At 49.0% G+C, this 25961-nt stretch overlaps 1 protein-coding gene across 1 annotated transcript in view; it reads right to left on the reverse strand.

Moving 5' to 3' along the window:
• LOC124017626 (vacuolar protein sorting-associated protein 13B-like) overlaps positions 1-25961 on the reverse strand; it is a 269473-nt gene that overhangs the window by 189011 nt on the left and 54501 nt on the right. Inside the window, 3 exon segments of the mRNA XM_046332879.1 lie at positions 15648-16004; positions 23316-23453; positions 24025-24727. Of these exon segments, the coding sequence (XP_046188835.1) occupies positions 15648-16004; positions 23316-23453; positions 24025-24727 (1198 nt within the window).

Here is a 25961-nt window from a genome sequence, read left to right on the forward strand (position 1 = left end):
CATTAGACTGAGACCATCAGAGCCATCAGTCCCATTATGTTACAGCCATTAGACTGAGACCATCAGAGCCATCAGTCCCATTATGTTACAGCCATTAGACTGAGACCATCAGAGCCATCAGTCCCATTATGTTACAGCCATTAGACTGAGACCATCAGGACAGTCAGTCCCATTATGTTACAGCCATTAGACTGAGACCATCAGGACAGTCAGTCCCATTATGTTACAGCCATTAGACTGAGACCATCAGAGCCATCAGTCCCATTATGTTACAGCCATTAGACTGAGACCATCAGAGCCATCAGTCCCATTATGTTACAGCCATTAGACTGAGACCATCAGGACAGTCAGTCCCATTATGTTACAGCCATTAGACTGAGACCATCAGGACAGTCAGTCCCATTATGTTACAACCATTAGACTGAGACCATCAGAGCCATCAGTCCCATTATGTTACAGCCATTAGACTGAGACCATCAGAGCCATCAGTCCCATTATGTTACAGCCATTAGACTGAGACCATCAGGACAGTCAGTCCCATTATGTTACAGCCATTAGACTGAGACCATCAGAGCCATCAGTCCCATTATGTTACAGCCATTAGACTGAGACCATCAGAGCCATCAGTCCCATTATGTTACAGCCATTAGACTGAGACCATCAGGACAGTCAGTCCCATTATGTTACAGCCATTAGACTGAGACCATCAGGACAGTCAGTCCCATTATGTTACAGCCATTAGACTGAGACCATCAGGACAGTCAGTCCCATTATGTTACAGCCATTAGACTGAGACCATCAGAGCCATCAGTCCCATTATGTTACAGCCATTAGACTGAGACCATCAGAGCCATCAGTCCCATTATGTTACAGCCATTAGACTGAGACCATCAGAGCCATCAGTCCCATTATGTTACAGCCATTAGACTGAGACCATCAGGACAGTCAGTCCCATTATGTTACAGCCATTAGACTGAGACCATCAGGACAGTCAGTCCCATTATGTTACAACCATTAGACTGAGACCATCAGGACAGTCAGTCCCATTATGTTACAGCCATTAGACTGAGACCATCAGGACAGTCAGTCCCATTATGTTACAACCATTAGACTGAGACCATCAGGACAGTCAGTCCCATTATGTTACAGCCATTAGACTGAGACCATCAGAGCCATCAGTCCCATTATGTTACAGCCATTAGACTGAGACCATCAGAGCCATCAGTCCCATTATGTTACAGCCATTAGACTGAGACCATCAGGACAGTCAGTCCCATTATGTTACAGCCATTAGACTGAGACCATCAGGACAGTCAGTCCCATTATGTTACAGCCATTAGACTGAGACCATCAGAGCCATCAGTCCCATTATGTTACAGCCATTAGACTGAGACCATCAGAGCCATCAGTCCCATTATGTTACAGCCATTAGACTGAGACCATCAGGACAGTCAGTCCCATTATGTTACAGCCATTAGACTGAGACCATCAGAGCCATCAGTCCCATTATGTTACAGCCATTAGACTGAGACCATCAGAGCCATCAGTCCCATTATGTTACAGCCATTAGACTGAGACCATCAGGACAGTCAGTCCCATTATGTTACAGCCATTAGACTGAGACCATCAGGACAGTCAGTCCCATTATGTTACAGCCATTAGACTGAGACCATCAGAGCCATCAGTCCCATTATGTTACAGCCATTAGACTGAGACCATCAGAGCCATCAGTCCCATTATGTTACAGCCATTAGACTGAGACCATCAGAGCCATCAGTCCCATTATGTTACAGCCATTAGACTGAGACCATCAGGACAGTCAGTCCCATTATGTTACAGCCATTAGACTGAGACCATCAGAGCCATCAGTCCCATTATGTTACAGCCATTAGACTGAGACCATCAGAGCCATCAGTCCCATTATGTTACAGCCATTAGACTGAGACCATCAGAGCCATCAGTCCCATTATGTTACAGCCATTAGACTGAGACCATCAGGACAGTCCCATTATGTCCAGCCATTAGACTGAGACCATCAGGCCAGTCAGTCCCATTATGTTACAGCCATTAGACTGAGACCATCAGAGCCATCAGTCCCATTATGTTACAGCCATTAGACTGAGACCATCAGAGCCATCAGTCCCATTATGTTACAGCCATTAGACTGAGACCATCAGGCCATCAGTCCCATTATGTTACAGCCATTAGACTGAGACCATCAGACAGTCAGTCCCATTATGTTACAGCCATTAGACCATCAGAGACCATTATGTTACAGCCATTAGACTGAGACCATCAGAGCCAGTCAGTCCCATTATGTTACAGCCATTAGACTGAGACCATCAGAGCCATCAGTCCCATTATGTTACAGCCATTAGACTGAGACCATCAGGACAGTCAGTCCCATTATGTTACAGCCATTAGACTGAGACCATCAGAGCCATCAGTCCCATTATGTTACAGCCATTAGACTGAGACCATCAGGACAGTCAGTCCCATTATGTTACAGCCATTAGACTGAGACCATCAGAGCCATCAGTCCCATTATGTTACAGCCATTAGACTGAGACCATCAGGACATCAGTCCCATTATGTTACAGCCATTAGACTGAGACCATCAGAGCCATCAGTCCCATTATGTTACAGCCATTAGACTGAGACCATCAGGACAGTCAGTCCCATTATGTTACAGCCATTAGACTGAGACCATCAGAGAGACCATCAGTCCCATTATGTTAGAGCCAGCAGTCCCATTATTTACAGACTGAGACCATCAGAGCCATCAGTCCCATTATGTTACAGCCATTAGACTGAGACCATCAGGACAGTCAGTCCCATTATGTTACAGCCATTAGACTGAGACCATCAGGACAGTCAGTCCCATTATGTTACAGCCATTAGACTGAGACCATCAGGACAGTCAGTCCCATTATGTTACAGCCATTAGACTGAGACCATCAGAGCCATCAGTCCCATTATGTTACAGCCATTAGACTGAGACCATCAGGACAGTCAGTCCCATTATGTTACAGCCATTAGACTGAGACCATCAGGGCCATCAGTCCCATTATGTTACAGCCATTAGACTGAGACCATCAGGCCAGTCAGTCCCATTATGTTACAGCCATTAGACTGAGACCATCAGGACAGTCAGTCCCATTATGTTACAGCCATTAGACTGAGACCATCAGAGCCATCAGTCCCATTATGTTACAGCCATTAGACTGAGACCATCAGGACAGTCAGTCCCATTATGTTACAGCCATTAGACTGAGACCATCAGGACAGTCAGTCCCATTATGTTACAGCCATTAGACTGAGACCATCAGAGCCATCAGTCCCATTATGTTACAGCCATTAGACTGAGACCATCAGGACAGTCAGTCCCATTATGTTATAGCCATTAGACTGAGACCATCAGAGCCATCAGTCCCATTATGTTACAGCCATTAGACTGAGACCATCAGAGCCATCAGTCCCATTATGTTACAGCCATTAGACTGAGACCATCAGAGCCATCAGTCCCATTATGTTACAGCCATTAGACTGAGACCATCAGGACAGTCAGTCCCATTATGTTACAGCCATTAGACTGAGACCATCAGGACAGTCAGTCCCATTATGTTACAGCCATTAGACTGAGACCATCAGAGCCATCAGTCCCATTATGTTACAGCCATTAGACTGAGACCATCAGAGCCATCAGTCCCATTATGTTACAGCCATTAGACTGAGACCATCAGGACCAGTCAGTCCCATTATGTTACAGCCATTAGACTGAGACCATCAGGACAGTCAGTCCCATTATGTTACAACCATTAGACTGAGACCATCAGAGCCATCAGTCCCATTATGTTACAGCCATTAGACTGAGACCATCAGAGCCATCAGTCCCATTATGTTACAGCCATTAGACTGAGACCATCAGGACAGTCAGTCCCATTATGTTACAGCCATTAGACTGAGACCATCAGAGCCATCAGTCCCATTATGTTACAGCCATTAGACTGAGACCATCAGAGCCATCAGTCCCATTATGTTACAGCCATTAGACTGAGACCATCAGGACAGTCAGTCCCATTATGTTACAGCCATTAGACTGAGACCATCAGGACAGTCAGTCCCATTATGTTACAACCATTAGACTGAGACCATCAGAGCCATCAGTCCCATTATGTTACAGCCATTAGACTGAGACCATCAGAGCCATCAGTCCCATTATGTTACAGCCATTAGACTGAGACCATCAGGACAGTCAGTCCCATTATGTTACAGCCATTAGACTGAGACCATCAGAGCCATCAGTCCCATTATGTTACAGCCATTAGACTGAGACCATCAGAGCCATCAGTCCCATTATGTTACAGCCATTAGACTGAGACCATCAGAGCCATCAGTCCCATTATGTTACAGCCATTAGACTGAGACCATCAGGACAGTCAGTCCCATTATGTTACAGCCATTAGACTGAGACCATCAGGACAGTCAGTCCCATTATGTTACAGCCATTAGACTGAGACCATCAGAGCCATCAGTCCCATTATGTTACAGCCATTAGACTGAGACCATCAGAGCCATCAGTCCCATTATGTTACAGCCATTAGACTGAGACCATCAGGACAGTCAGTCCCATTATGTTACAGCCATTAGACTGAGACCATCAGGACAGTCAGTCCCATTATGTTACAGCCATTAGACTGAGACCATCAGGACAGTCAGTCCCATTATGTTACAGCCATTAGACTGAGACCATCAGGAGCCAGTCAGTCCCATTATGTTACAGCCATTAGACTGAGACCATCAGAGCCATCAGTCCCATTATGTTACAGCCATTAGACTGAGACCATCAGGACAGTCAGTCCCATTATGTTACAGCCATTAGACTGAGACCATCAGGACAGTCAGTCCCATTATGTTACAGCCATTAGACTGAGACCATCAGAGCCATCAGTCCCATTATGTTACAGCCATTAGACTGAGACCATCAGGACAGTCAGTCCCATTATGTTACAGCCATTAGACTGAGACCATCAGGACAGTCAGTCCCATTATGTTACAGCCATTAGACTGAGACCATCAGAGCCATCAGTCCCATTATGTTACAGCCATTAGACTGAGACCATCAGGACAGTCAGTCCCATTATGTTACAGCCATTAGACTGAGACCATCAGAGCCATCAGTCCCATTATGTTACAGCCATTAGACTGAGACCATCAGGACAGTCAGTCCCATTATGTTACAGCCATTAGACTGAGACCATCAGAGCCATCAGTCCCATTATGTTACAGCCATTAGACTGAGACCATCAGAGCCATCAGTCCCATTATGTTACAGCCATTAGACTGAGACCATCAGGACAGTCAGTCCCATTATGTTACAGCCATTAGACTGAGACCATCAGAGCCATCAGTCCCATTATGTTACAGCCATTAGACTGAGACCATTAGAGCCATCAGTCCCATTATGTTACAGCCATTAGACTGAGACCATCAGAGCCATCAGTCCCATTATGTTACAGCCATTAGACTGAGACCATCAGGGCCATCAGTCCCATTATGTTACAGCCATTAGACTGAGACCATCAGAGCCATCAGTCCCATTATGTTACAGCCATTAGACTGAGACCATCAGAGCCATCAGTCCCATTATGTTACAGCCATTAGACTGAGACCATCAGAGCCATCAGTCCCATTATGTTACAGCCATTAGACTGAGACCATCAGAGCCATCAGTCCCATTATGTTACAGCCATTAGACTGAGACCATCAGGACAGTCAGTCCCATTATGTTACAGCCATTAGACTGAGACCATCAGGGCCATCAGAGCAGAAACACCCAACACCCCATCTGTTATGTCTCAGGACCACTAAAGACCAGCTGTTGTTGCCAGGGGATTTACGGTGGCTCTGCAGCTCTGTGTCTCTATCCACTTCATGTGTTTTCAGTTTGGAAAACTATCTCACTGGGAGGCACGGGCCAAACGAAATGAAATGGATCCTGAAGAGCTGAGCCAAGACTTCAACATGTTACTGAAGGCAGGGGGGGGGGGGACTGTGTGAGAGAGGTAGGGGAGGCAGGGACTGTGTGTTAGAGAGCCATTAGACTGGTGGGGGAGAGCAGGACTGTGTGAGAGAGAGAGGTAGGGGGAGGCAGGGACTGTGTGTGAGAGAGAGAGAGGTAGGGGAGGCAGGGACTGTGTGAGAGAGAGAGAGAGGTAGGGGGAGGCAGGGACTGTGTGAGAGAGAGAGAGGTAGGGGGAGGCAGGGACTGTGTGAGAGAGAGAGAGGTAGGGGAGGCAGGGACTGTGTGTGAGAGAGAGAGAGGTAGGGGAGGCAGGGACTGTGTGTGTGAGAGAGAGAGGTAGGGGGAGGCAGGGACTGTGTGTGTGAGAGAGAGAGGTAGGGGGAGGCAGGGACTGTGTGTGTGAGAGAGAGAGGTAGGGGAGGCAGGGACTGTGTGTGTGAGAGAGAGAGGTAGGGGGAGGCAGGGACTGTGTGTGTGAGAGAGAGAGGTAGGGGGAGGCAGGGACTGTGTGAGAGAGAGAGAGGTAGGGGAGGCAGGGACTGTGTGAGAGAGAGAGAGAGAGTAGGGGAGGCAGGGACTGTGTGTGTGAGAGAGAGAGGTAGGGGGAGGCAGGGACTGTGTGTGTGAGAGAGAGAGGTAGGGGAGGCAGGGACTGTGTGTGAGAGAGAGAGGTAGGGGGAGGCAGGGACTGTGTGTGTGAGAGAGAGAGGTAGGGGGAGGCAGGGACTGTGTGTGAGAGAGAGAGGTAGGGGGAGGCAGGGACTGTGTGTGTGAGAGAGAGAGGTAGGGGGAGGCAGGGACTGTGTGTGAGAGAGAGAGGTAGGGGGAGGCAGGGACTGTGTGTGTGAGAGAGAGAGGTAGGGGAGGCAGGGACTGTGTGTGTGAGAGAGAGAGGTAGGGGAGGCAGGGACTGTGTGTGTGAGAGAGAGAGAGGTAGGGGGAGGCAGGGACTGTGTGTGAGAGAGAGAGGTAGGGGGAGGCAGGGACTGTGTGTGTGAGAGAGAGAGGTAGGGGGAGGCAGGGACTGTGTGTGAGAGAGAGAGGTAGGGGGAGGCAGGGACTGTGTGTGTGTGAGAGAGAGAGGTAGGGGGAGGCAGGGACTGTGTGTGTGAGAGAGAGAGGTAGGGGGAGGCAGGGACTGTGTGTGTGAGAGAGAGAGGTAGGGGGAGGCAGGGACTGTGTGTGTGAGAGAGAGAAGCAGGGACTGTGTGAGAGAGAGAGAGAGGCAGGGACTGAGACAGGGACGGTGTGTGATGGGACAAATGTCAATGTCTCTCTACTCTAACACCCAGAATATGAGATAACAGACTGGTGATATAATGTCCTGCCACCCAGGACCATGAGACAACAGACTGGTGATATAATGTCCTGCCACCCAGGACCATGAGACAACAGACTGGTGATATAATGTCCTGCTACCCAGGACCATGAGACAACAGACTGGTGATATAATGTCCTGCCACCCAGGACCATGAGACAACAGACTGTCCTGGCTATTCACACACACCTTGCTGTGGTATAGGACAGACAGACAGGAAACATCTAGAGATGATGAGAAACATCTAGAAACAATGAGAAACATCTAGAGACGATTAGAAACATCTAGAGACGATTAGAAACATCTAGAGACGATGAGAAACATCTAGAGACGACGAGAAACATCTAGAGACAGCGAGAAACATCTAGAGACATCTAGAGACCACGAGAAACATCTAGAGACCACGAGAAACATCTAGAGACGACGAGAAACATCTAGAGACGACGAGAAACATCTAGAGATGATGAGATACTTCTAGAGACGATTAGAAACATCTAGAGACGATTAGAAACATCTAGAGACAATGAGAAACATCTGGAGACCACGATAAACATCTAGAGACGATGAGAAACATCTAGAGACAATGAGAAACATCTAGAGACAATGAGAAACATCTAGAGACGACGAGAAACATCTAGAGACGATTAGAAACATCTAGAGATGATGAGAAACATCTAGAGACGACGAGAAACATCTAGAGACAGCGAGAAACATCTAGAGACCACGAGAAACATCTAGAGACCACGAGAAACATCTAGAGACGACGAGAAACATCTAGAGACAGCGAGAAACATCTAGAGACATCTAGAGACCACGAGAAACATCTAGAGACGACGAGAAACATCTAGAGACTACGAGGAACATCTAGAGACTACGAGGAACATCTACGTCTCAGTGGGTCTCCATGACCATCAGCCTGGGTCAGACTAGGAGGAAACATCTCAGTGGGTCTCCATGACCATCAGCCTGGGTCAGACTAGGAGGAAACATCTCAGTGGGTCTCCATGACCATCAGTCTGACTAGTGAACATGAGGCTCTGCACCAAGAGGACATGGTGTTTATAGTCAACAACAGAATCACTTAGTGATAAATCTCTTCTCAGGCGAGATGTCAGAACCCCACAGCTAAAGAGCTGTCATCCTCCTCCAACCAGGGATTAGCTTTCATAGAAAACACAACTCTCTGTCCCCTTCCCTCCCCCTCCCTTACTCTCCCTCTCCCTCTCTCTCTCTCCCTCTCTCACCCTCCCCTCTCCATCCCTCTCTCTCTCCCCCCTCCCTCTCTCTCTCCCCTCCCTCTCTCTCTCTCATCCTCCCCTCTCCCATCCCTCTCTCTCTCTCCTCCCCCTCCCTCCCTCTCCCCCACCCCCTCTCTCTCCCTCTCTCTCTCCCTCTCCCCCTCTCGTCGTTTTTCCATTGTTTTCCACGCTGAGTGTTTTGAAACGGCTGAGTGTTTATAAAAGGCAACACATCAAAAATGGATGAAAGCTGTAAAGCTGTTGAAAATCAGCGCGGGCCACAGCGTCAAAAATGTTCTCACTGCGGAGTTATGTAGATTTGAGTAAACAAGTGCAAATTGTTGAGGTTTTAATTAAAATATTTGACAATCATTTTATCTGAAGTAACCCTATAGAACATCTGTGAAGCAGATGGGTTTAAAAGCCCAGATGTCCCCCCCCCCAGAGAAACTCTGTCCCACCCCCATAGAAACTCTGTCCTCCCCCCAGAGAAACTCTGTCCTCCCCCCAGAGAAACTCTGTCCTCCCCCCAGAGAAACTCTGTCCTCCCCCCAGAGAAACTCTGTCCTCCCCCAGAGAAACTCTGTCCTCCTCCCCCAGAGAAACTCTGTCCCACCCCCATAGAAACTCTGTCCTCCTCCCCCAGAGAAACTCTTCCCCCCCCCAGAGAAACTCTGTCCCACCCCCATAGAAACTCTGTCCTCCCCCCAGAGAAACTCTGTCCTCCCCCGAGAGAAACTCTGTCCTCACCCCCAGAGAAACTGTCCTCCCCCAGAGAAACTCTGCCCCCCCCCCTAGAGAAACTCTGTCCTCCCCTATTCCCTCCCTCCCCTCCAGAGAAACTCTGTCCTCCCCCCAGAGAAACTCTGTCCTCCCCCCTCCTTCCCTCCCCCCACCCCCTCTAACCCCTATGTTCAGTGAACAGAAGTGACTCTCAGAGTTTCCAGACCCCAATATACCTTTCTACCCATGTCCTATTATTGGCCCAATAGTAGGTTGATACTGACATCTCTCTCTCTCTCTCTCTCTCTCTCTCTCTCTCTCTCTCTCTCTCTCTCTCTCTCTCTCTCTCTCTCTCTCTCTCTCTCTCTCTCTCTCTCTCTCTCTCTCTCTCTCTCTCTCTCTCTCTCTCTCTCTCTCTCTCTCTCTCTCTCTCTCTCTCTCTCTCTCCTCTCTCTCTCCCTCCATCTCTCTCTCCTCCATCTCTCTTCTCCTCCTCTCTCTCTCCCTCTCCCTCCCTCCATCTCTCTCTCTCCCTCCCTCCATCTCTCTCTCTCTCTCCCTCCTCCTCTCTCTCCTCCCCTCCTCTCCCCTCCCTCCCTCTCATCCTTCTCTCCTCTCTCCTCCTCCCTCTCTCCTCTCCTCCTCTCCTCTCCTTCTCTCCCTCTCTCTCTCCTCTCTCCTCCTCTCCCTCCCTCCATCTCTCTCTCTCCTCTCCTCTCTCTCCCCTCTCTCTCTCTCTCTCCCTCCTTCTCTCCCTCTCATCTCTTCCCTCCCTCCTCTCTCTCCCTCCCCCTCTCTCTCTCTCTCTCTCTCTCTCCCCTCCCTCCTCTCTCTCCCTCCTCTCTCTCTCTCTCTCCTCCATCTCTCCCTCCCTCCCTCCCTCCCTCCCTCTCTCTCTCTCTCCACTCCCTCCTTCTCTCCCTCCCTCTCCTTCTCTCCCTCCCTCTCTCTCTCTCTCTCTCTCCCTCCCTCCCTCCCTGGGCATATCCCTCTCTCTCTCTCTCCCTATCCATACATCCCTCCCTGGGCATCTCTCTCTCCCTCTCTCCCTCTCTCCCTCTCTCCCTCCCTCCCTCCCTCCCTCCATCCATCCCTGTCTAGGTCGTTGATAAAATAGTCTCTGCTCTGGTTCTGGTACCGACCATACCGTGTCAGTGTGTTGTAACAGTAACAGAACTCTCTGGTTCTGGTACCGACCATACCGTGTCAGTGTGTTGTAACAGTAACAGAACTCTCTGGTTCTGGTACCGACCATAACGGGACAGTGTGTTGTAACAGAACTCTCTGGTTCTGGTACCGACCATACCGTGTCAGTGTGTTGTAACAGTAACAGAACTCTCTGGTTCTGGTACCGACCATACCGTGTCAGTGTGTTGTAACAGTAACAGAACCCTCTGGTTCTGGTACCGACCATACCGTGTCAGTGTGTTGTAACAGTAACAGAACCCTCTGGTTCTGGTACCGACCATACCGTGTCAGTGTGTTGTAAAAGTAACAGAACCCTCTGGTTCTGGTACCGACCATACCGTGTCAGTGTGTTGTAACAGAACTCTCTGGTTCTGGTACCGACCATACCGTGTCAGTGTGTTGTAACAGTAACAGAACTCTCTGGTTCTGGTACCGACCATACCGTGTCAGTGTGTTGTAACAGTAACAGAACTCTCTGGTTGTGGTACCGACCATACCGTGTCAGTGTGTTGTAACAGTAACAGAACTCTCTGGTTCTGGTACCGACCATACCGTGTCAGTGTGTTGTAACAGTAACAGAACTCTCTGGTTCTGGTACCGACCATACCGTGTCAGTGTGTTGTAACAGAACCCTCTGGTTCTGGTACCGACCATACCGTGTCAGTGTGTTGTAACAGAACTCTCTGGTTCTGGTACCGACCATACCGTGTCAGTGTGTTGTAACAGTAACAGAACTCTCTGGTTCTGGTACCGACCATACCGTGTCAGTGTGTTGTAACAGTAACAGAACTCTCTGGTTCTGGTACCGACCATACCGTGTCAGTGTGTTGTAACAGAACCCTCTGGTTCTGGTACCGACCATACCGTGTCAGTGTGTTGTAACAGAACTCTCTGGTTCTGGTACCGACCATAACGGGACAGGTCTTCTTGATGTACACGACACCAGCCGTTGTTCTTGGCGGCCGGTGGTTTACGTGAAACGGAAAGGGGATCTGAGAGACTTGCTGCTCTGGCTTCTTGTCTCAACACAGCTTAGGGAGGAAACCCTGACAAACCTTCTGGAAACATCAAAACACCACATGGTGATGAAGAAACAATACAAACAGCAGAAACAGAGACGTTTAGTCAGAGAGGTTTAGTCAGAGAGGGTTAGTCAGAGAGGTTTAGTCAGAGACGTTTAGTCAGAGAGGTTTAGTCAGAGAGGTTTAGTCAGAGAGGTTTAGTCAGAGAGGTTTAGTCAGAGAGGTTTAGTCAGAGAGGTTTAGTCAGAGAGGTTTAGTCAGAGAGGTTTAGTCAGAGAGGTTTAGTCAGAGAGGTTTAGTCAGAGAGGTTTAGTCAGAGAGGTTTAGTCAGAGAGGTTTAGTCAGAGAGGTTTAGTCAGAGAGGTTTAGTCAGAGAGGTTTAGTCAGAGAGGTTTAGTCAGAGAGGTTTAGTCAGAGAGGTTTAGCCAGAGAGGTTTAGTCAGAGAGGTTTAATCAGAGAGGTTTAGTCAGAGAGGTCCGGTCAGAGAGATTTAGTCAGAGAGGTTTAGTCAGAGAGGTTTAGTCAGAGAGGTTTAGTCAGAGAGGTTTAGTCAGAGAGGTTTAGTCAGAGAGGTTTAGTCAGAGAGGTTTAGTCAGAGAGGTTTAGTCAGAGAGGTTTAGTCAGAGACGTTTAGTCAGAGACGTTTAGTCAGAGAGGTCCGGTCAGAGAGGTTAGTCAGAGAGGTTTAGTCAGAGAGGTTTAGTCAGAGAGGTTTAGTCAGAGAGGTTTAGTCAGAGAGGTTTAGTCAGAGAGGTTTAGTCAGAGACGTTTAGTCAGAGAGGTTTTAGTCAGAGAGGTTTAGTCAGAGAGGTTTAGTCAGAGAGGTTTAGTCAGAGAGGTTTAGTCAGAGAGGTTTAGTCAGAGAGGTTTAGTCAGAGAGGTTTAGTCAGAGAGGTTTAGTAGAGAGGTTTAGTCAGAGAGGTTTAGTCAGAGAGGTCCGGTCAGAGAGGTTTAGTCAGAGAGGTTTAGTCAGAGAGGTTTAGTCAGAGAGGTTTAGCCAGAGAGGTTTAGTCAGAGAGGTTTAGTCAGAGAGGTTTAGTCAGAGAGGTTTAGCCAGAGAGGTTTAATCAGAGAGGTTTAGTCAGAGAGGTCCGGTCAGAGAGATTTAGTCAGAGAGGTTTAGTCAGAGAGGTTTAGTCAGAGAGGTTTAGTCAGAGAGGTTTAGTCAGAGAGGTTTAGTCAGAGAGGTTTAGTCAGAGAGGTTTAGTCAGAGAGGTTTAGTCAGAGAGGTTTAGTCAGAGAGGTTAATCAGAGAGGTTTAGTCAGAGAGGTCCGGTCAGGACTGGTCTGAGAACATTATCCTAACTGTTAAGAGAGGTTCAGCCCTCTGGTCTCAGTATTGGAGGACACAGGAACTAGGGTCCAAAATATCACCCTATTCCCTATAAAGTGCACTACTTTAGACCAGAGCCCTATGGGGTAGGGCACTACTTTAGACCAGAGCCCTATGGAGTAGGGCACTACTTTAGACCAGAGCCCTATGGGGTAGGGCACTACTTTAGACCAGAGCCCTATGGGGTAGGGCACTACTTTAGACCAGAGGCCTATGGAGTAGGGCACTACTTTAGACCAGAAGCCTATGGAGTAGGGCACTACTTTAGACCAGAGCCCTATGGAGTAGTGCACTACGTAGTGAAGAAGGTGCCATTTGGGAAACAGAAATATCTTGCCTGGCCAGGAACAGGTCATTCCTCCATGGTAACGTTGTGGTTACGGCTCGGAGAACACAACAGTGATGCATCATGGTCCGTTTCCTGTGTTCTATTCAGGAGGACTTTGTTGTGGCGAAACAAAACCACAGAGACCTTTAACTTCCCAGCTACGCCTCACCCAGGTCACATGACAGGGGCTTGGACTCTACAAATCTTTCATTGGGAGTATTTTAACCTCTTGTGTGGTTTGGTAGTATCGCTGTCAGCCAGAGAAATATGTTGAGAAGGATTATAGCCACAGACAGCAAGGCACTAGGAGTCAGACAGACAGGCTTGGTGAGATCTTTAAGGGCCCTCAGCAAGGTACTAGGAGACAGACAGACAGGCTTGATGAGATCTTTAAGGGCCCTCAGCAAGGTACTAGGAGACAGACAGACAGGCTTGATGAGATCTTTAAGGGCCCTCAGCAAGGTACTAGGAGACAGACAGACAGGCTTGGTGAGATCTTTAAGGGCCCTCAGCAAGGCACTAGGAGTCAGACAGACAGGCTTGGTGAGATCTTTAAGGGCCCTCAGCAAGGCACTAGGAGACAGACAGACAGGCTTGGTGAGATCTTTAAGGGCCCTCAGCAAGGTACTAGGAGACAGACAGACAGGCTTGGTGAGATCTTTAAGGGCCCTCAGCAAGGCACTAGGAGACAGACAGACAGGCTTGGTGAGATCTTTAAGGTCAGGGCCCTCACCAAGGTACTAGGAGACAGACAGACAGGCTTGATGAGATCTTTAAGGGCCCTCAGCAAGGTACTAGGAGACAGACAGACAGGCTTGATGAGATCTTTAAGGTCAGGGCCCTCACCAAGGTACTAGGAGACAGACAGACAGGCTTGATGAGATCTTTAAGGTCAGGGCCCTCACCAAGGTACTAGGAGACAGACAGACAGGCTTGATGAGATCTTTAAGGTCAGGGCCCTCACCAAGGTACTAGGAGACAGACAGACAGGCTTGGTGAGATCTTTAAGGGCCCTCACCAAGGCACTAGGAGACAGACAGACAGGCTTGATGAGATCTTTAAGGTCAGGGCCCTCAGCAAGGCACTAGGAGACAGACAGACAAAGTGTGATATCTCTCCTAACCAGCTGGTTAATGTCACTAAGGTGTGATATCTCTCCTAACCAGCTGGTTAATGTCACTAAGGTGTGATATCTCTCCTAACCAGCTGGTTAATGTCACTAAGGTGTGATATCTCTCCTAACCAGCTGGTTAATGTCACTAAGGTGTGATATCTCTCCTAACCAGCTGGTTAATGTCACTAAGGTGTGATATCTCTCCTAACCAGCTGGTTAATGTCACTAAGGTGTGATATCTCTCCTAACCAGCTGGTTAATGTTCCCTTCACTAAGGTGTGATATCTCTCCTAACCAGCTGGTTAATGTCACTAAGGTGTGATATCTCTCCTAACCAGCTGGTTAATGTCACTAAGGTGTGATATCTCTCCTAACCAGCTGGTTAATGTCACTAAGGTGTGTTATCTCTCCTAACCAGCTGGTTAATGTCACTAAGGTGTGATATCTCTCCTAACCAGCTGGTTAATGTCACTAAGGTGTGATATCTCTCCTAACCAAGGGGGGAGAGAAGAGAGGGAGAGAAAGAGAGAGGGGGAGAGAAGAGAGGGGTGATGAGAGAGGGGTGAAGTGTGAGAGGGGTGATGAGAGAGGGGTGATGAGAGAGGGGTGATGAGAGAGGGGTGAAGTGAGAGAGGGGTGAAGTGTGAGAGGGGTGATGAGAGAGGGGTGATGAGAGAGGGGTGATGAGAGAGGGGTGAAGTGTGAGAGGGTGATGAGAGAGGGTGATGAGAGAGGGTGATGAGAGAGGGTGATGAGAGAGGGGTGAAGTGTGAGAGGGGTGATGAGAGAGGGTGATGAGAGAGGGGTGATGAGAGAGGGGTGATGAGAGAGGGGTGATGAGAGTGGGGTGATGAGAGAGGGGTGATGAGAGGGGTGATGAGAGAGGGGTGATGAGAGAGGGGTGATGAGAGAGGGGTGATGAGAGAGGGGTGAAGTGTGAGAGGGGTGATGAGAGAGGGGTGATGAGAGAGGGTGATGAGAGAGGGGTGATGAGAGAGGGGTGATGAGAGAGGGGTGAAGTGTGAGAGGGTGATGAGAGAGGGATGAAGTGTGAGAGGGGTGATGAGAGAGGGATGAAGTGCGAGGGAGGAGAAGAGAGAGGGATGAAGTGTGAGAGGGATGAAGTGTGAGTGGGGTGATGAGAGAGGATGAAGTGTGAGAGGGTGATGAGAGAGGGATGAAGTGCGAGGGAGGAGAAGAGAGAGGGATGAAGTGTGAGAGGGATGAAGTGTGAGAGGGATGAAGTGTGAGAGGATGATGAGAGAGGGGTGATGAGAGAGGGGTGATGAGAGAGGGGGAGCTGCATTTTTCAACTGTAAAAAGTCAACAGGGAAGATACATGTTTAAAGCTCTTTACCGTCTAGCTTGGGCCCAGTCTTCATGTTCATGGTACCCTTCATAGCCGACACCGACCAGGACAGGCTGGGCCGGGCAGGGTGCGACTCGGTCTCCATGACAACCACGATCTGGGCGGTGCGGAGGGACACCTTGTGGAAGGGTGCCAGGGACCTTAGGGAGCTGAGGTGGGAGGGGTCGGGACGAGGGGGAGAGGAGGACGAGGTCCTACTGGGGGAGGAATGAGGGGTGGAGGGGGGTTTGGGAGACTCCCAGTAGTGATGAGGTAGGACCCTCCTCAGGTAGACTTTGGTCTGCTCCAGTTTCACCAGCGTAGGGTTCACCTTCAGGGGCCGGGACAGCTCCACGTTCAGCTCCGCTGGACGAACAGAAGACAGAGTTACCGTAAAACTAAATATTAACAGGAGACAGAGTTACCGTAATACTAAATATTAACAGGAGACAGAGTTACCGTAATACTAAATATTAACAGGAGACAGAGTTACCGTAATACTAAATATTAACAGGAAACAGAGTTACCGTAAAACAAAATATTAACAGGAAACAGAGTTACCGTAAAACAAAATATTAACAGGAGAGAGACAGGAGACAGTTACCGTAAAACAAAATATTAACAGGAAACAGAGTTACCGTAATACTAAATATTAACAGAAGAGAGACTGGAGACAGAGTTACCGTAATACTAAATATTAATAGAAGACAGAGTTACCGTAATACTAAATATTAACAGAAGACAGAGTTACCGTAATACTAAATATTAATAGAAGACAGAGTTACCGTAATACTAAATATTAACAGGAGACAGAGCTACTGTAATACTAAATATTAACAGGAGACAGAGTTACCGTAATTCAAAATATTAACAGAAGAGAGACAGAAGACAGAGTTACCGTAATACTAAATATTAACAGAAGACAGAGTTACCGTAATACTAAATATTAATAGGAGACAGAGTTACCATAATTCTAAATATTAACAGAAGACCGAGTTACCGTAATACAAAATATTAACAGAAGACAGAGTTACCGTAATACAAAATATTAACAGGAGACAGAGTTACCGTAATACTAAATATTAACAGGAGACAGAGTTACCGTAATACTAAATATTAATAGAAGACAGAGTTACCGTAATACAAAATATTAACTGAAGACAGAGTTACCAACCGGGCCAGCCCAGCTCAATGGTACCACCAACCGGGCAGCTCAACGGCACCACAAACCGGGCCAGCCCAGCTCAATGGTACCACCAACTGGGCAGCTCAATGGCACCACCAACCGGGCCAGCCCAGCTCAATGGCACCACTAAATGGGCCAGCCCAGCTCAATGGTATCATCAACCAGGCCAGCCCAGCTCATTGGTACCACCAACCGGGCAGCTCAATGGTACCACCAACCGGGCAGCTCAATGTCACCACCAACCGGGCCAGGCCAGCTCAATGGTACCGCCAACCGGGCAGCTCAATGTCACCACCAACTGGGCCAGGCCAGCTCAATGGTACCGCCAACCGGGCAGCTCAATGTCACCACCAACCGGGCCAGCCCAGCTCAATGGCACCACTAAATGGGCCAGCCCAGCTCAATGGCACCACCAACCGGGCCAGCCCAGCTCAATTGCACCACCAACCGGGCCAGGCCAGCTCAATGGTATCATCAACCGGGCCAGGACAGCTAGATGGTACCAGCCCTCTGACTCTTTACACGCAGCTCCTATAGAATCATCTGGAAGTCCAGCCAGAAGATACCACCTCTCTGACTCTTTACACCCAGCACCTATAGAATCATCTGGAAGTCCAGCCAGAAGATACCACCTCTCTGACTCTTTACACCCAGCTCCTATAGAATCATCTGGAAGTCCAGCCAGAAGATACCACCTCTCTGACTCTTTACACACAGCTCCTATAGAATCTGTAGCTCAGTTGGTAGAGCATGGCGCTTGTAACGCCAGGGTAGTGGGTTCGATTCCCGGGACCACCCATACGTAGAATGTATGCACACATGACTGTAAGTCGCTTTGGATAAAAGCGTCTGTTAAATGGCATATATTATTATATTATTATTATATCATCTGGAAGTCCAGCCAGAAGATACCACCTCTCTGACTCTTTACACACAGCTACTATAGAATCATCTGGAAGTCCAGCCAGAAGATACCACCTCTCGGACTCTTTACACACAGCTCCTATAGAATCATCTGGAAGTCCAGCCAGAAGATACCACCTCTCTGACTCTTTACACAGCTCCTATAGAAACATCTGGAAGTCCAGCCAACTCTTACCCCCTACTTATCAACACGTTTAACTTGTAGCCTTCAAAGGTAGCCTCTTTAAGCTCATCGGGTGCTGAGAGAGGGGAAAAGGCAGCACACGGAAATCTGGATTAATGAAAGAAAGATGGTGGTCCTTCCGTCATGTTCGTTGGGACATCAAAAGAAGGCCTTGTCCAGGAGTGACGTTCCTTCACTTCTCACGCAAGTGTATTGATTAGGAACACCCTTCCTTTCCATCAAACACAAAGCGGTGCTTTTAACCCAGCCGAGGACTGTCAGTGGTTCTTTAACCAGAGGACTGTCAGTGGTTCATTAACCCAGCCGAGGACTGTCAGTGGTTCATTAACCAGAGGACTGTCAGTGGTTCATTAACCCAGCCGAGGACTGTCAGTGGTTCATTAACCAGAGGACTGTCAGTGGTTCATTAACCAGAGGACTGTCAGTGGTTCATTAACCCAGCCGAGGACTGTCAGTGGTTCATTAACCAGAGGACTGTCAGTGGTTCATTAACCAGAGGACTGTCAGTGGTTCATTAACCAGATGACTGTCAGTGGTTCATTAACCCAGCCGAGGACTGTCAGTGGTTCATTAACCCAGCCGAGGACTGTCAGTGGTTCATTAACCAGAGGACTGTCAGTGGTTCATTAACCAGAGGACTGTCAGTGGTTCATTAACCCAGCGGAGGACTGTCAGTGGTTCATTAACCCAGCCGAGGACTGTCAGTGGTTCTTTAACCAGAGGACTGTCAGTGGTTCATTAACCCAGCCGAGGACTGTCAGTGGTTCATTAACCCACCAGAGGACTGTCAGTGGTTCATTAACCCACCAGAGGACTGTCAGTGGTTCATTAACCCACCAGAGGACTGTCAGTGGTTCATTAACCCACCAGAGGACTGTCAGTGGTTCATTAACCAGAGGACTGTCAGTGGTTCATTAACCAGAGGACTGTCAGTGGTTCATTAACCAGAGGACTGTCAGTGGTTCATTAACCCACCAGAGGACTGTCAGTGGTTCATTAACCAGAGGACTGTCAGTGGTTCATTAACCAGAGGACTGTCAGTGGTTCATTAACCAGAGGACTGTCAGTGGTTCATTAACCAGAGGACTGTCAGTGGTTCATTAACCAGAGGACTGTCAGTGGTTCATTAACCAGAGGACTGTCAGTGGTTCATTAACCAGAGGACTGTCAGTGGTTCATTAACCCACCAGAGGACTGTCAGTGGTTCATTAACCCACCAGAGGACTGTCAGTGGTTCATTAACCCACCAGAGGACTGTCAGTGGTTCATTAACCCACCAGAGGACTGTCAGTGGTTCATTAACCAGAGGACTGTCAGTGGTTCATTAACCAGAGGACTGTCAGTGGTTCATTAACCAGAGGACTGTCAGTGGTTCATTAACCAGAGGACTGTTAGTGGTTCATTAACCAGAGGACTGTCAGTGGTTCATTAACCAGAGGACTGTCAGTGGTTCATTAACCAAAGGACTGTCAGTGGTTCATTAACCAGAGGACTGTCAGTGGTTCATTAACCAGAGGACTGTCAGTGGTTCATTAACCAGAGGACTGTCAGTGGTTCATTAACCAGAGGACTGTCAGTGGTTCATTAACCCACCAGAGGACTGTCAGTGGTTCATTAACCCAGCCGAGGACTGACTCTCTCCCTACCCCCCCCATCTCTCTCTCTCCCTCCCCCCTCTCTCTCTCCTCCCCTCTCTCTCTCCCTCCCCCTCCCCCCTCTCTCTCTCTCACTCCCCCTCTCTCTCTCTCACTCCCCCCTCCCTCTCTCTCACTCCCCCTCCCTCTCTCTCACTCCCCTCTCTCTCTCTCTCACTCTCCTCCCCCCTCTCTCTCTCACTCCCCCTCCCCCTCCCCCTCTCTCTCTCTCTCCCCCTCTCTCTCTCTCCCTCCCCCCATCTCTCTCTCCAACTGGTAGCTGTTACTTCTCCAACCTCCTGTCATTGACTCTTTCACACAAGAGAAGGAAGAAGAGAGACGGAGAGCAGGACTGTTTCCTGGGTCCTCCAGGGCAGACAGAAGAATGTCAGGAAGAGAAGAAGAGAGACGGAGGGCAGGACTGTTTCCTGGGTCCTCCAGGGCAGACAGAAGACTGTCAGGAAGAGAAGAAGAGAGCAGGACTGTTTCCTGGGTCCTCCAGGTCAGACAGAAGACTGGCAGGAAGAGAAGAAGAGAGCAGGACTGTTTCCTGGGTCCTCCAGGTCAGACAGAAGACTGTCAGGAAGAGAAGAAGAGAGCAGGACTGTTTCCTGGGTCCTCCAGGTCAGACAGAAGACTGTCAGGAAGAGAAGAAGAGAGCAGGACTGTTTCCTGGGTCCTCCAGGTCAGACAGAAGACTGTCAGGAAGAGAAGAAGAGAGCAGGACTGTTTCCTGGGACCCCCAGGTCAGACAGAAGAATGTCAGGAAGAGAAGAAGAAGGCAGAGGGGGACTGTTTCCTCAGGAAGAAAAAATCAAATTTATTTGTCACATACACATGGTTAGCAGATGTTAATGCGAGTGTAGCGAAATGCTTGTGCTTCTAGTTCCGACAATGCAGTGATAACCAACAAGTAATCTAACTAACAATTCCAAAACTACTGTCTTATACACAGTGTAAGGGGATAAGGAACATGTACATAAGGATATATGAATGAGTGATGGTACAGAGCAGCATACAGTAGATGGTATCGAGTACAGTATATACATATGAGATGAGTGTGTAGACAAAGTAAACAAAGTGGCATAGTTAAAGTGGCTAGTGATACATGTATTACATAAGGATGCAGTCGATGATGTAGAGTACAGTATATACGTATGCATATGAGATGAATAATGTAGGGTAAGTAACATTATATAAGGTAGCATTGTTTAAAGTGGCTAGTGATATATTTACATCATTTCCCATCAATTCCCATTATTAAAGTGGCTGGAGTTGGGTCAGTGTCAATGACAGTGTGTTGGCAGCAGCCACTCAATGTTAGTGGTGGCTGTTTAACAGAGAAGAAGGCAGAGGGGGATTGAAGAGGAGAGGGCTGGTCCAGCCTTGAACCCTCCCTCACTGCAGCTGCCTTCCTCTGTGTGTGTGTGTGTGTGTGTGTGTGTGTGTGTGTGTGTGTGTGTGTGTGTGTGTGTGTGTGTGTGTGTGTGTGTGTGTGTGTGTGTGTGTGTGTGTGTGTGTGTGTGTGTGTGTGTGTGTGTGTGTGTGTGTGTGTGTGTGTGTGTGTGTGTTACTTGTGTTCCCTCTCTGCAGGTTCCATCCCTGGCAGGGGAGCTGTGATTGGTCTCAGTAAATGTCTGTCAGTTTGCTGTAAACAGGGAACTGGTCTCCATCTGGTCTGATGGACGCTCACCTCGTTAAACAGCATCAAATCAGAGGGGCCTTAGGGAACACTACCTGGGGGGACTCCTACATGGGACCCTACTCCCTACATAGTACACTACTTTAGACCAGGGCCTTATTCCCTATATAGTACACTACTATAGACCAGGGCCCTATTCCCTATATAGTACACTACTATAGACCAGGGCCCTATTCCCTATATAGTGCACTACTATAGACCAGGGCCCTATTCCCTATATAGTGCACTACTTTAGACCAGGGCCCTATTCCCTATATAGTGCACTACTATAGACCAGAGCCCTATTCCCTATATAGTGCACTACTTTAGACCAGGGTCTTATTCCCTATATAGTGCACTACTATAGACCAGGGCCCTATTCCCTATATAGTGCACTACTTAGACCAGGGCCCTATTCCCTATATAGTGCACTACTATAGACCAGGGCCCTATTCCCTATATAGTACACTACTTAGACCAGGGCCCTATTCCCTATATAGTGCACTACTATAGACCAGGGCCCTATTCCCTATATAGTACACTACTATAGACCAGAGCCCTATTCCCTATATAGTGCACTACTTAGACCAGGGCCCTATTCCCTATATAGTGCACTACTTAGACCAGGGCCCTATTCCCTATATAGTGCACTACTATAGACCAGAGCCCTATTCCCTATATAGTGCACTACTATAGACCAGGGCCCTATTCCCTATATAGTGCACTACTATAGACCAGGGCCCTATTCCCTATATAGTTCACTACTATAGACCAGGGCCCTATTCCCTATATAGTGCACCACTATAGACCAGGGCCCTATTCCCTATATAGTGCACTACTATAGACCAGGGCCCTATTCCCTATATAGTGCACCACTATAGACCAGGGCCCTATTCCCTATATAGTGCACTACTATAGACCAGGGCCCTATTCCCTATATAGTGCACTACTATAGACCAGGGCCCTATTCCCTATATAGGGCACTACTTAGACCAGGACTCTATTCCCTACATAGTGCACTACTGTAGACCGGATCCCTATTCCCTATATAGTGCACTACTTTAGACCAGGGCCCTATTCCCTATATAGGGCACTACTTAGACCAGGACCCTATTCCCTACATAGTGCACTACTATAGACCAGAGCCCTATTCCCTATATAGTGCACTACTTAGACCAGGGCCCTATTCCCTATATAGTGCACTACTTAGACCAGAGCCCTATTCCCTATATAGTGGTACTACTATAGACCAGAGCCCTATTCCCTATATAGTACACTACTATAGACCAGAGCCCTATTCCCTATATAGTGCACTACTTAGACCAGGGCCCTATTCCCTATATAGTGCACTACTTAGACCAGAGCCCTATTCCCTATATAGTGCACTACTATAGACCAGGGCCCTATTCCCTATATAGTGCACTACTTAGACCAGAGACATCCCCCAGAGTGTGTGTGTACTGTAGGGTGTGTGTAGAGTGTGTGTGTAGAGTGTGTGTGTACTGTAGGGTGTGTGTAGAGTGTGTGTGTAGAGTGTGTGTGTGCTGTAGGGTGTGTGTAGAGTGTGTGTGTGCTGTAGTGTGTGTGTACTGTAGGGTGTGTGTAGAGTGTGTGTGTACTGTAGGGTGTGTGTACTATAGGGTGTGTGTAGAGTGTGTGTGTACTGTAGGGTGTGTGTAGGGTGTGTATTGTAGAGTGTGTGTAGGGTGTGTGTAGAGTGTGTGTGTAATGTAGGGTGTGTGTAGAGTGTGTGTGTACTGTAGGGTGTGTGTAGGGTGTGTGTAGAGTGTGTGTGTACTGTAGGGTGTGTGTAGGGTGTGTGTAGAGTGTGTGTGTACTGTAGGGTGTGTGTAGGGTGTGTGTAGTGTGTGTAGAGTGTGTGTAGGGTGTGTGTAGGGTGTGTGTAGGGTGTGTGTAGGGTGTGTGTAGGGTGTGTGTAGAGTGTGTGAGTCCTCACCTGGTCCACTGAGGAAGTCTCTGATCTGCAGACAGGCCAGAGGAGGAGGAACACCTGTCTGACTGTGTGTAGGGTGTGTGTAGGGTGTGTGTAGGGTGTGTGAGTCCTCACCTGGTCCACTGAGGAAGTCTCTGATCTGCAGACAGGCCAGAGGAGGAGGAACACCTGTCTGACTGTCAGACTCTCCTGATACTGTCTGGACCCACAATACACTGTAGTCTAATACCTCTGGGAGAGACTTCCCTGGATCTGGAGAGGGGAGGGGGGGGAGAGAGGAGGGAGGGAGGAGGGAGGAGAGGGAGGAGAGGAGGGAGGAGAGAGGGGAGGAGAGGGAGGAGGGAGGGAGGAGAGAGGGGAGGAGAGGGGAGAGGGGGAGGAGAGAGGGAGGAGAGGGAGGAGAGGAGGGGAGGGGAGGGGAGGAGGGAGGGGGGAGGGAGGGGAGATGGGGGGAGGAGAGGAGAGGGAGGGGGGAGAGAGGAGAGGGGAGGGAGATGGGGGGGGAGGAAAGGGGAGGAGGAGGAGGGGATGGGAGAGGAGGGAGGAGGGGGGATGGGAAAGGAGATGGGGAGGAGGAGGGAGGGGATGGGAGGGGAGAGGAGAGGGGGATGGGAGGAGGAGGAGGGGGTGGTAGGGGAAAGGAGAGGGGGGAGGAGGAGGAGGGGGGGAGGAGGAGAGAGATGAGATTTTGTAAATGAGTGAGACACATCAAGATCTACACCAGATGAAGTCCCCCTCTACTCACCCAGACACTTATAGTCAGAGGAGACTCCCCTCAGAGACACATCAAGATCTACACCAGATGAAGTCCCCCTCTACTCACCCAGACACTTATAGTCAGAGGAGACTCCCCTCAGAGACACATCAAACACAGACAGGTCCATCCTCTGTTTACGGTGGTGACAGCTGAGCAGGGCCGATGGCTGGAGCACCTGGAGGTACAGTAGAGGCTCCAGGACCCGGTCTCCAGCCCCTCTCCTCCCAGGCTGCCTCACGATGGTGACCCCCAGGGCCTGGCGGGCCGAGGAGCGGCTGGGGGCGGGCAGGGAGTCCAGGGAGAGGAGGGAACCGCGGGGCTCCTGGGGAACGGTGTTACTGTTCAGGAGGTCCTCTGCTGTCAGCCCTGACAGAGGGACCGGGGGAGGAGGGTTGGGGGAGGAGGAGGAGGTAGGGATGGTGTCTGGCTGGTTCAGGACACTCTTCCCTGTCGGCCCGTCTCCATCCCTCTTCTCCGGCGAGGCGGGGGGGGTCTTGGCTAGAGTGGAGCAGGCGTAGGTCATGAGAGAGAGTTTACTCGCGGTCAGGAAGACGTCGAAGGGGACGAAGGAGAGGTTCTTGATGACGGTGGACTCCCTGGAGGGTCTAGCGATGCGTTGCTGGGAACCTCCACTCTGCTCCATCTGGACGATACGGATCCTGGCGCTGTCGCTGCCGAACCCACTGTCCTGGACGCCGCTGCGACTGGACGACGAGTCCACACCGCAAGACCCCGCCGAGGACCGACACCGCTGCTCCCCACGCTGCACCTGGGGGAGACAGACAGAATTCTGCAAAAATATCCTCCGTCTACAACGCAGAACACCAAATAATGCAGAGCAGAATCAGGCCGATACCCACTAATGATCAAAATCCAGAAAAGAGCCGTTAAATTCTACAACCACCTAAAAGGAGGCGATTCACAAACCTTCCATAACAAAGCCATCACCTACAGAGAGATGAACCTGGAGAAGAGTCCCCTAAGCAAGCTGGTCCTGGGGCTCTGTTCACAAACACAAACACACCCTACAGAGCCCCAGGACAACAGCACAATTAGACCCAACCAAATCATGAGAAAACAAGGAGATAATTACTTTACACATTGGAAAGAATTAACAAAAAAAACAGAGCAAACTAGAATGCTATTTGGCCCTAAACAGAGAGTACACAGCGGCAGAATACCTGACCACTGTGACGACCCAAACTTAAGGAAAGCTTTGACTATGTACAGACTCAGTGAGCATAACCTTGCTATTGAGAAAGGCCGCCGTAGGCAGACATGGCTCTCAAGAAAAGACAGGCTATGTGCTCACTGCCCACAAAATGAGGTGGAAACTGAGCTGCACTTCCTAACCTCCTGCCCAATGTATGACCATATTAGAGAGACATATTTCCCCCAGATCACACAGATCCACAAAGAATTCGAAAACAAACCCAATGTTGATCAACTCCCATATCTACTGGGTGAAATTCCACAGTGTGACATCACAGCAGCAAGATTTGTGACCTGTTGCCACGAGAAAAGGGCAACCAGTGAAGAACAAACACCATTGTAAATACAACCCATATTTATGCTTATTTATTTTATCTTGTGTCCTTTAACCATTTGTACATTGTTAAAACACTGTATATATATAATATGACATTTGTAATATCTTTATTGTTTTGAAACTTCTGTATGTGTAATGTTTACTGTTAATTTTTATTGTTTATTTCACTTTATATATTATCTACCTCACTTGCTTTGGCAATGTTAACACATGTTTCCCATGACAATAAAGCCCCTTGAAGACAAACAGACAAACAGAGACACACAGACAGACAGACAGACAGACGGACAGACAGACGGACGGACAGACGGACAGACGGACAGACGGACGGACAGACGGACGGACGGACAGACAGACAGAGACAGCACCGTGACATCACAGAACCGATCCGACCCAACGGAGAGGCTCTTCGTTAAGCAGCCCCGTGACATCACAGAACCGATCCGACCCAACG

This window comes from Oncorhynchus gorbuscha, unplaced genomic scaffold (genome assembly GCF_021184085.1).
Source record: "Oncorhynchus gorbuscha isolate QuinsamMale2020 ecotype Even-year unplaced genomic scaffold, OgorEven_v1.0 Un_scaffold_295, whole genome shotgun sequence".
NCBI lineage: Eukaryota > Metazoa > Chordata > Actinopteri > Salmoniformes > Salmonidae > Oncorhynchus > Oncorhynchus gorbuscha.